Genomic DNA, 12,518 nt, shown 5'->3' with positions numbered 1-12,518 from the left:
TTAACATAACAACAAATGTATACATTGGTGTGGAAGAGTTGACTAAATTTCCACCAAAAATTAAGGAAATTCATTGGAAAATAACTAATCAAGAAAGTCATCAAGAGAAATATTCATCAGTCACTCGTTTACTTCAGTATACAAAAATATATTTATAATATATTGTGTATAGAAACTGTTATTACGTTGATGAGTTAATTGCCTGGCAGCACATTGTGTACTCTGTGATACAAATAAACAATACAAAGAGACACCAGATGTGAATTCCAATACTACTATCACAGTAGACTCAATCAAACAAAAGGAAAAGGTTGGTTTTACCGTTCATATTGCTCCCGTCAATCAGGTTGCTATCAGATGGCCAGTAGGCGTGGTCTCCTCCTCGACCTAGAAAAGGAGATGACAGTAGCAAATATTATCAACATGATACTACTAATATTCAGCAGGTCACTTCTGTTTTTTGCTTCTCTTGGAAAATAGTATAGATGTCCAGGTACACATTTTTGGGCTGTGATCCCGATCTGATTTTTTTGGTCTCAGATCTGATACGATTTAGAGTCCTGATCAGATACTTCAACTATAGATTATAGAACAGATATTTAATAACAAGTATGCAAAATAAACACAGTACAACCTTTTTATAAATAGCATATTTATATATTTTTTTAGTAATGTAGTAAATCAGATACTGTAATAATTGTGTAGTATAGAATGCCATTTTTTTTAACCAAATACAGTGACTAAAGTGCACAATAACTAAGTACTATTGGCTCTCATTGAGATCACTTGGGTTTTGCCAGCAAAGCCTTCCTGCATCTAGAGACTGAGATTGTAAACAATAACAAAATGACCCCAAAATAGGATTTTGTAATAATAAGACAAAGAAAAATAAATATACAAATCTAATACATTTAGTATTGTTTATATACTGATAGTATCGACATCTGGATCGATCACCACTACTTTACATTGAAGCTTTATATCATAGTTTACCTTCTTGTTTCATCAATCAATCAATCAAAGTTTACTTATATAGCCCTTAATCACAAATGTCTCAAAGGGCCGCGCAAGCCACAACGACATCCTCGGCTCAGATCCCACATCACGGCAAAAAAAAACTCAACCCAATGGAAGCAACGAGAAACCTTGGAAGGGACCGCGGGGTGACCGGTGCAATGGATGCCGGGTGGATACGGTTAATAATGTGAGAGTCCAGTCCATAGTGGGGCCATCCTGCTCGATGTGTGTGTGTGTGTGTGTGTGTGTGTGTGTGTGTAGCATGCTGAGTAATTATTTTTCCTCCAGTGATAAACGTGATTGGAAGAAACTGTTTATTTTCCACCATGTTGGTGAGGATTGGTATCTTCGAAGTGGCTTTGCACTGTGAATAGATGACTCATTCATTGTTTTCGAGCCAGTGTTCTGGCATGGAATTCATGCAACTCCTGCACGTGAGTAACAAGGAATATGGAAATGTAATTGTCTCCCTGAGCCTGCGTCCCTTCTGAAGGATTATTTCAGCTGTGGTAAAGATCAGCTGGGATCGTCAACTCATCAGCCGATCACAGACCAGTTTAAAAAAAGGCAAATATCGGTGCCTACTCGATCATGGGATCACATTGAGGTCATCTCTAGTAAACACAAAACGGAAAACAAGACACGGTTCTGGGGTTACGTAATTAAACATTTTTTTGCTGCCTTGCCAATGGTTAATTTAAGTCATGAACGTGGAGCATTTTAGGTAGTAACTTACAAGATAAAAAGGTCAACTTAGAAAGCAGTTCAAATGTGTAACTTGTAAATCGGTTTATTTTATTATAACCCCATTTATAATGACAGTGTGTCTAAAGCCCATCATGGAAGTATTGTCTTGTGCATCAATAGGTTAATATTGTCCATGTACTGTAAATACAAAAATTGTGGGAACATCATGTTGATGAAAATCAATGCATTTCCTTGCCAATGGTTCATTTAAGTCATGAACGTGGAGCATTTTAGGTAGTACCTTACAAGATAAAAAGCTCAATTTAGAAAGCAGTTCAAATGTGTAAGTTGTAAATCGGTTTATTTTATTATAAACCCATTTATAATGACAGTGTGTCTAAAGCCCATCATGGAAGAATTGTCTTGTGCATCAATATGTTAATATTGTCCATGTACTGTAAATACAAGAAATGGTGGGAACATCATGTTGATGAAAATCAATGAATTTCACGCATCTACACCGACACAAGATGAGACAAGTGTTGGGGAACGAGACCATGGAGAGTCAAAAGAACTCATCAACGTTGAGCAATGACCCTTAAATATCTGCTGCGACACTAAACTCCACCTAGAGGGATTTCTTTACGACTGCGGTGGGTTTTCCACTCATTGAATGATGAGAGGCCACTTAATGTTCTTTATATTTGTGTTTATAAACCATGCTGCAGTCAATCCAATGTAGGTGCTAAATTGTTAAGCATATGCAATAGAGCCCAATAATAATGTCTTATTTTTTAAATCCAATATAGTACACATAATAATAGAAAATACAAATATATGGCCTTATACACTAAAGGTTTGCGTGTATTAAAACATGTGCAACCTTGTTAGCGCACACAAAACTGATCTACTAAGCTCATGCGGCTCCACACTGTCAAAGGACATACTTTTATTACCTGCACACTGTTGACTAGTTTTATTGTTTTTTTTATGTTAACTAATCATGGCAATGAATTACTTTGTCGAGTACTTGCTCATGTTGGCTTCAGTTGGTTCTATTGTTTGTATGAAACATGAATATAACCTTTGCTGTGATTTGGCGCTAAATAAATAAAATAGAATTGAATTGAATACAATCAACAATAACAATAGTATTAAAGTAAACCGAGCTATGGTATCGAAAGAGTGATAATAATACTTGTAAGTAGAGATGTCCGATAATGGCTTTTTTACCGATATCCGATATTGTTATATTGTAGCGTCCCGGAAGAGTTAGTACTACAAGGGATTCTGGGTATTTGTTCTGTTGTGTTTATGTTGTGTTACGGTGCGGATGTTCTCCCGAAATGTGTTTCTCATTCTTGTTTGGTGGGGGTTCACAGTGTGGCGCATATTTGTAACAGTGTTAAAGTTGTTTATACGGCCACCCTCAGTGTAACCTCCTGGTACTCTCGCACCTCCAAAACCCTCAAATCTAGACTCCAAACATCCCAGAACAAGCTAGTCAGGTTACTTTTAGACCTCCATCCCAGATCACACCTCACTCCAACCCACTTTTCCAAAGTGGGCTGGCTCAGAGTGGAGGACAGAGTAAAACAACTTGCACTGAGCCTAGTCTATAAAATCCTCTACACCTCCCTGATACCGAAGTACATGTCAAACTACTTCCACCGCCATAACCACAACACCAGGGGGAGCTCCACTAACCACAATAAACCCAGATTCCGATCTAACAAAGGTCTTAACTCATTCTCCTTCTATGCCACATCACTATGGAATGCACTCCCAACAGGTGTAAAAGAAAGGGCATCTCTATCCTCCTTCAAAACCGCACTAAAAGAACACCTCCAGTCAACTTTAAACCTTGACTAACACCCTCTCACCTCCACATCCCACCTCCCCGGATTGTAAATAACCAAATGTAAATAATCAAATGTATATACTTGTTCTTTTGCTTTCTGAACTCACTATGTTCTCTGCTCGCTGTACATATCCTACCAAGTCAGACCTACACTGTTTCAATGTCCATTTCTCTGATGATGCAATTGTTGATGACTAAAGTGCTGTTATCATCCAAACCCTCCTCATCCCACCCCCCGGATTGTAAATATTGTACATAATGTAAATAATTCAATGTATATACTCGTGATGATTAACTTGTGTGATGACTGTATTATGCTGATAGTATATATTTGTACCATGAATTGATTTACGTGGACCCCGACTTAAACAAGTTGACAAACTTATTCGGGTGTTACCATTTAGTGGTCAATTGTACGGAATATGTACTGTACTGTGCAATCTACTAATAAAAGTTTCAATCAATCAATCAAAACCTGTATGGCTGTTGAACAAGTATGTCTTGCATCAATTCGTAATGAGTAAAGCCAGTAGATATTATATGACTGGGATGGCATGCACGTAAGGGAAGTGCCTTAAAGGTTTATTGTCTCTCTGTACCTCTTTCTACGTCCGTGTACACAGTGGCGTTTAAAAAACGTCATACATTTTACTTTTAAAAACCGATACCGATAATAACGAAACTGATACCGATAATTTCCGATATTACATTTTAAAGCATTTATCGGCCGATAATATCGGCAGCCCGATATTATTGGACATCCCTACTTGTAAGTATGGTTATTCTGTTCTTCAACGGGTTTGTACTGAAAATGTTATTTTGTTGTACTTTTTAAGTGCAAAGACAATAAAATTCCATCCACCCATAGTCCCTTTATTGACAGATATCCAAATTCAGTATCGGGATCAAAAACGATTAGGCGGTGCATCCTTACCTTAGACCACCAGCAAGAGCCAAAAATTATGATAATTGACATTGGTTGACAAACTTATAAATATTGGAGCAATATAGCATTAAAACAATTAAACATTTTAACATTTGCTGGGGATAGGTTGATTGGCAGCACTAAATTGGCCCCAGTGTGTGAATGTTGTCTGTCTATCTGTGTTGGCCCTACGATGAGGTGGCGAAGTGTTCACCCGAATGCAGCTGAGATAGGCTCCAGCACCCCCCGCGAGCCCGAAAGGGACAAGCGGTAGAAAAATGGATGGATGGATGGATCTTGCATAATTTAGTGGAACAAATTTAAAAAAAAATGCTCATTTTAGGGTTTTTTGTAATGATATTGGATCACAGTGAGGCACTATGGTAAGGTCATTTTAATACAACAATGCATAAATATACAGTTGTGTGCAGTGTAAATGTGCATTATTTTCCTCTTTGCTGACATGCTTGGATTCCTCCAAAGCCACGCCTACTCTGTTGCGATTGGTCGAGGGGTCGCGGGTCAGCTAGAGTCGGGTGCGTGTTAATTGTCATCGTCAAAGAGTAAAGAATAATCGGATACTGGATATAATTTGCCGAATACTGTAGTGGAGAATGTGGAGTCAAACCGTTCAGGAAACATCTTTACATGAATTGGCGAAAGCATATGAGCAGTGAGTGCGAGGTAGGTCTTTAGTTCCCATGTAAACAACATTTTCACTGCTGCCTTAAAGGCCTACTGAAACCCTACTACCGACCACGCAGTCTGATAGTTTATATATCAATGATGAAATCTTAACATTGCAACACATGCCAATACGGCCGGGTTAGTTTACTAAAGTGCAATTTTAAATTTTGCGCGACATATTCTGCTGAAAACGTCTCGGTATGATGACGTCAGCGCGTGACGTCGCGGATTGTAGAGGACATTGTGAGGCAGCATGGTGGCCAGCTATTAAGTCGTCTGTTTCATCGCAAAATTCCACAGTATTCTGGACATCTGTGTTGGTGATTCTTTTGCAATTTGTTCAATGAACAATGGAGACAGCAAAGAAGAAAGTTGTAGGAGGGAAGCGGTGTATTGCGGCCGACTTCAGCAAGAACAACCACGGCCGGTGTTTCATTGTTTACATTGCCGAAAGATGACAGTCAATCTTTACCATTGGCCTGTGGAGAACTGGGACCACAGAGACTCTTACCAGGAGGACTTTGAGTTGGATACGCAGACACGGTACCGTGAGTACGCTTCCAAACATTTGATCGCTTGCCCGTACGTGCATGCCGCTATGTTGCATGTCACGTACGTAACTTTGAGGACTTTGGGGAAATATATGTGCTGTATGAACTTTGGGGAGGTGAACGGTACTTTGGGCTGTGGGATTGAGTGTGTTGTGCAGGTGTTTGAGTTGTATTGGCGGGTTATATGCACGGGAGGAGGGAGGTGTTTGTTATGCGGTATTAATTTGTGGCATATTAAATATAAGCCTGGTTGTGTTGTGGCTAATAGAGTATATACAGGTAAAAGCCAGTAAATTAGAATATTTTGAAAAACTTGATTTATTTCAGTAATTGCATTCAAAAGGTGTAACTTGTACATTATATTTATTCATTGCACACAGACTGATGCATTCAAATGTTTATTTCATTTAATTTTGATGATTTGAAGTGGCAACAAATGAAAATCCAAAATTCCGTGTGTCACAAAATTAGAATATTACTTAAGGCTAATACAAAAAAGGGATTTTTAGAAATGTTGGCCAACTGAAAACTATGAAAATGAAAAATATGAGCATGTACAATACTCAATACTTGGTTGGAGCTCCTTTTGCCTCAATTACTGCGTTAATGCGGCGTGGCATGGAGTCGATGAGTTTCTGGCACTGCTCAGGTGTTATGAGAGCCCAGGTTGCTCTGATAGTGGCCTTCAACTCTTCTGCGTTTTTGGGTCTGGCATTCTGCATCTTCCTTTTCACAATACCCCACAGATTTTCTATGGGGCTAAGGTCAGGGGAGTTGGCGGGCCAATTTAGAACAGAAATACCATGGTCCGTAAACCAGGCACGGGTAGATTTTGCGCTGTGTGCAGGCGCCAAGTCCTGTTGGAACTTGAAATCTCCATCTCCATAGAGCAGGTCAGCAGCAGGAAGCATGAAGTGCTCTAAAACTTGCTGGTAGACGGCTGCGTTGACCCTGGATCTCAGGAAACAGAGTGGACCGACACCAGCAGATGACATGGCACCCCAAACCATCACCCAACCATGCAAATTTTGCATTTCCTTTGGAAATCGAGGTCCCAGAGTCTGGAGGAAGACAGGAGAGGCACAGGATCCACGTTGCCTGAAGTCTAGTGTAAAGTTTCCACCATCAGTGATGGTTTGGGGTGCCATGTCATCTGCTGGTGTCGGTCCACTCTGTTTCCTAGGGTCAACGCAGCCGTCTACCAGCAAGTTTTAGAGCACTTCATGCTTCCTGCTGGTGACCTGCTCTATGGAGATGGAGATTTCAAGTTCCAACAGGACTTGGCGCCTGCACACAGCGCAAAATCTACCCGTGCCTGGTTTATGGACCATGGTATTTCTGTTCTAAATTGGCCCGCCAACTCCCCTGACCTTAGCCCCATAATAAATCTGTGGGGTATTGTGAAAAGGAAGATGCAGAATGCCAGACCCAAAAACGCAGAAGAGTTGAAGGCCACTATCAGAGCAACCTGGGCTCTCATAACACCTGAGCAGTGCCAGAAACTCATCGACTCCATGCCACGCCGCATTAACGCAGTAATTGAGGCAAAAGGAGCTCCAACCAAGTATTGAGTATTGTACATGCTCATATTTTTCATTTTCATACTTTTCAGTTGGCCAACATTTCTAAAAATCCCTTTTTTGTATTAGCCTTAAGTAATATTCTAATTTTGTGACACACGGAATTTTGGATTTTCATTTGTTGCCACTTCAAATCATCAAAATTAAATGAAATAAACATTTGAATGCATCAGTCTGTGTGCAATGAATAAATATAATGTACAAGTTACACCTTTTGAATGCAATTACTGAAATAAATCAAGTTTTTCAAAATATTCTAATTTACTGGCTTTTACCTGTATATGTCTTGTGTTTATTTACTATTTTAGTCATTCCCAGCTGAATAACAGGTCCCACTCGCCTCTCACAGCATCTTCCCTAACTGAATCGCTCCCACTGCCCTCTAGTCCTTCACTCTCACTTTCCTCATCCACAAATCTTTCATCCTCGCTCAAATTAATGGGGAAATCGTCGCTTTCTCGGTCCGATTCGCTCTTGCTGCTGGTGGCCATGATTGTAAACAATGTGCGGATGTGAGGAGCTCCACAACCTGTGACGTCACGCTACTCGTCTGCTACTTCCGGTACAGGCAAGGCTTTTTTATCAGCGACCAAAAGTTGCGCACATTATCGTCGATGTTCTCTACTAAATCCTTTCAGCAAAAATATGGCAATATCGCGAAATGATCAAGTATGACACATAGAATGGACCTGCTATCCCCGTTTAAATAAGAAAATCGCATTTCAGTAGGCCTTTAATCCGGTTAAAATACACAATGCCTACACCTAAAAAAAACACTCTCTGGATGACATTTTCAAGAAAAAGCCACAATTGGTGCTTCAACATCATGTAGAACAAGAGTACAATATTTTAAACATACACGTCTAAAAAATTGGAAAGGTAAGAAAGGAGCTCTTTAAGAGTCATCATTAGTGGCATGTACCACTGTGATGAATAGAACTGCAGAGCATGAGTAACATCAGCCCTCTTCTATTGTCTCTTGCTTTAATGATGACAAAATGTTCTCGATTGGCTTCCTTTATTTTTCCTACTTTAAGAAAAACATATTTCTTATTGCACAGGATCCAACTTTCTGTATTTTAATTTTTTTTGTCTGTTGTGTCTTTGTTTTAACAGAAGTATATGTCAATTCCTAATCTTCTCTCCTTATTGCTTTATATCACCTCCTGTGACTTATTACCAACGGTAGAAGGAGGCTGATACAACTACCGTACTGCTGTGTATAATTACAACTCATTGTCATCTGGGTCTTAATAGAGTTTTAATTTGTACTCATTTGTATGTTATGTTGACCTTCCAGATATATTTGTCAGATTATGATAATGCGGAAGCACACAGTTATGCTGGCTTTAACCTTTTAAAAGCGTTGGAACCTAGTACAGGCAAAAGTGTGGTTGCATTTGTGTTGCTATGGTAATTGCTACGCGGCACATGTATTCTTATCCACATTCTATATATAAATCCGCATAACTGGGCGGCTAACTGTGCATAACCAAAATGATTCCCGAGTGCGGCCACCCCTGCTGCTCACTGCTCCCCTCATCTCCCAGGGGGTGAACATGGGAATGGGTCAAAGAGAGCAATTTCTCCACACCTAGTGTGTGTGTGACTATCGTTGGGACTTTACCTTTAACTTTAAATGTAAATTGTATGAATTGTAAAAGTACATTTATTGTTTGATGTATAATTATAGATTATTAATTATTGGCATAATGAATTGATCATTTTGGGTGATTTTAATAACAAGTGGCTTAGCCAATCGTCCACAAATTATAGACCTTTATTCCATGGTGCAAATTCTACTGAGTTAATAAATGAACTTATCTGAGTTGATCCTCGATCCTTATCCTAAACAGACTTGATACTTGTTACTAACCTTGAAAGGATCATCATGTCTGGAATAATGTCTGACTGCCTTATATATTGTGTTTGGAAAATTAAAACGCCTTGATCTCCCCCAAAATATATAACATTTAGACATTGTAAAAAAAACAAAAAAAAGATCACTTTACTCCCAGTAAGAAGCATCAGAGTTAAAGGCTCACATCTTCCCTGAATAAACTCCGATCTTAGAAGCCTCTTCAAAGAGAATGAAGTGCATTGTGAATTATATTTATAAAGTGCTTTTCTCGAGTGACTCAAATTGCTTTACATAGTGAAACCCATTATCTAAGTTACATTTAAACCAGTGTGGGTGGCACTAGGAGCAGGTGGGTAAAGTATCTTGCCCAAGGACACAACGGCAGTGACTTGGATGGCGGAAGCGAGCCACATATATGACATGGACCAAATATTGCTCATCCAAGCAACCCCGACGATTGCAAAAAAATATAGACTTTTAAAGAACCAATGTAAAACTAAATCAAAAAATGCTAAATCTGTTTTTTATAATGATACTTTTTTTTTTAATTCCACAATGGCAAAACATCTGAAAATTATTCTTAACAAAAGCAACACATATTTTTTTAATCAGCTTCATATCAACAGTAATACTATCTCCGATGCCGCTCTCATCGCTAAAGATTTAATGAGCACTTCTTATCTGTTTCTCGTACACTGCATACCACTCCTTATTCTTTGGCTCAACGTGTTATTTCCCCGAAATAGTTTCTCCTTCAGGAAAATTATACCTCTTGATGTGTATAATGCCATTGGTGAGTTGATAAGGACTTAAGTGCTGTTCCAGATAGTCTATGACTATATTTGTGGCTCACATACAAATGTATCCTTTGGCTAATTTATTTAATCTCTCCTTGTCTACAACACATCTTATTCCCTTCATATGGAAATGTTCCAGAGTTGTTCCTCTTTTCAAAGGTGGAGACCCAACTGATGCAAATAATTTTAGACCAATTTCCAGAATCTCTGCAATTGCACAAGTTTTTGGAAAAAAAATATTTTCCATCAATTATTTCATTATGTCACTCAAGTAAATATTTTATCTCCAGGTTGTGTTGTTTTTTCTACAACTTCAACTCTTCTTTTCATCTGAGGGCATTAAATCGATCGCAACTGGACTGTTTGGTTTGTCTTGGAAGACGTTTCGCCTGTCATCCAAGTAGGCTTCATCAGTTCGTGGTCATAGACTTAGATTGGCCAGCTCTACTCTAGCGACTGGTGCCAAACCCCAAATGTTTATATTCCAAAAACTAGGAGGGTGTGCCTGGGCAAGGATGGTTTCGCTCTATCGTAGTGAGAAAAACAATTGTTTGATGCAAATGAGCAATCCTACTGTCAAAGCCAATGACAGTATTTAAAGTGTAATTCCCCCTCGTTACCATTGACCGTCTATGAGCACGAACTGATGAAGCGTACTCGGATGACAGGCGAAACGTCTTCCAAGACAAACCAAACAGTCCAGTTGCGATCGATTGAATGCCCTGAGATGACAATGACCTGGATGAATGAGAACATTTATAGACATATAACTCTTCTTAAATTTACAAATGATTTGTTTCTGCATCTGACACTAGCCAACTTACAGGTGCAATTTTTATTGATTTGTCAAAAGCTTTTGATATGGTTTACCATCATCTTCTAGACAAAGTGCATCATATTGGACTGATTCAAAACGTTGTCCTTCTATTTAACTATAATCTTCACAATAGATATCAGTATGCGTCTGTCAATGGTTGTCAATCTAATCATGTTAGTTGATAGAGGTGTCCCACAAGGTTCTTTTTAATGATTTACCTCAAGTGTGTTCATTCTGTCATGTTTTTTTTATTGCACAGGATCCAACTTTCTGTATTTTCATTTTTTTTGTCTGTTGTGTCTTTGTTTTAACAGAAGTATTTGTCAATTCTTAATCTTCTCTCCTTATTGCTTTATATCACCTCCTGTGACTTATTACAGACGGTAGAAGGAGGCTGATACAACTACCGTACTTCTGTGTATAATTACAACTCATTGTCATCTGGGTCTGGCAATTAAATGCAATAGAGTTTTAAATTGTCTGTACTCATTTGTATGTTATGTTGACCTTCCAGATATATTTGTCAGATTATGATAATGCGGAAGCAGACATCATGTTTATCTCTATGCCGATTACTTATTCATCCTACCAAATCTAATATATCACAAATCATCACGAGTAAAGTAAAATTTTCAACGAGATTTCAATACTGTACAACACAGGTTTGATAACAACAGATTAGTTCTTTAAATGAAAAAGTTATTTTCTATCGTCTTTGGCACAAAACATTGTTTATCTCATGTACCGGAGTTGCATGTTAATTTCAGTGACAGAACTCCACTAGAGCAAGTTTATGTATTTAAATAACTTGGTCTTTGGATCAACCCTGAGCTTACCTTTAAACCATGTATTGATTATATTTGTAAGAAAATGTATGGCTGTTAGGGCTCTTTCTGCAGGTCAATCCATTGTTTTTCATTTCTAGTTCCAAAAAGAATAATTTCACAATTTTTACTTTCCATACTATATTATGCTGATGGTGTTTACTAAAAAGAATACTGACTCTATCCTTAAAACTCTCAACCTTTTAAATAATTATTTGTGCAGATTTGTCATAAGATGTCCATTCAGAACTCACCATTGAGTTATGTACCAGCTGTTAATTGGCTTAATCCTAAATCAGTTTTACTGGGTTTTGTTTCATATTAAATGTATCTATTTACATGTCCGACCATACTTAAAACAACTTCTGGTTCAGTATACAACTCCCTATTGTCTCAGACAAATAACTTATCCTTTTTTTACAGTTAGTAAACTTCATAAAGAAATAGGCTGTAGTTCATTCAAGTTTAAAATCCCATCTGATTAGAATAATATTTCTGCTTCTTTAAAGTCTATTACTTATTTTTTTAACCTTTAAATTGAATTTGTATTACCACTTGCAAACAAGTTGTACTTGTTTCTGATGTTGAAGTTGTATTCGGTTGCTCCAGATGTTGTACTGTATTGTATTGTATGGTTTTTGTAAATGCCTGTGAGCAGGTGTGTTGTGGGGTGCCGTGGAAGTAAAAAAGCAGTGTGATTTTGTGTTTGTTGTGTATTATTGTAATGCATGTATTATCCATCCATCTGCTTCCGCTTATCCGAACGTTACCAGATGCCCTAACCACCTCATCTGACTCTTCTAGATGTGGAGGAGCAGCGACTTTACTCTGAGCTCCTACCGAATGACAGAGCTTCCCACCCTATCTCTAAAGGAGTGTATGTTTTATGTTTTTCCGTATTTGTATGGGAC

The 12,518-nt window shown here is 38.3% G+C and overlaps 1 protein-coding gene across 4 annotated transcripts in view; it reads right to left on the bottom strand.

Moving 5' to 3' along the window:
* The window catches only part of dcc (DCC netrin 1 receptor), a 706,325-nt gene that overhangs the window by 152,242 nt on the left and 541,565 nt on the right, over nt 1-12,518 (bottom strand). For all 4 annotated transcript variants that reach the window (XM_061980597.1, XM_061980596.1, XM_061980599.1 and 1 more), the window contains one exon: nt 322-387. In XM_061980597.1, the coding sequence (XP_061836581.1) occupies nt 322-387 (66 nt within the window). The remainder of the gene's footprint in view (nt 1-321; nt 388-12,518) is intronic.

The sequence above is a fragment of the Nerophis lumbriciformis genome, linkage group LG20 (assembly GCF_033978685.3).
Source record: "Nerophis lumbriciformis linkage group LG20, RoL_Nlum_v2.1, whole genome shotgun sequence".
NCBI lineage: Eukaryota > Metazoa > Chordata > Actinopteri > Syngnathiformes > Syngnathidae > Nerophis > Nerophis lumbriciformis.
This window is presented reverse-complemented; position numbering and strand designations above follow the sequence as displayed.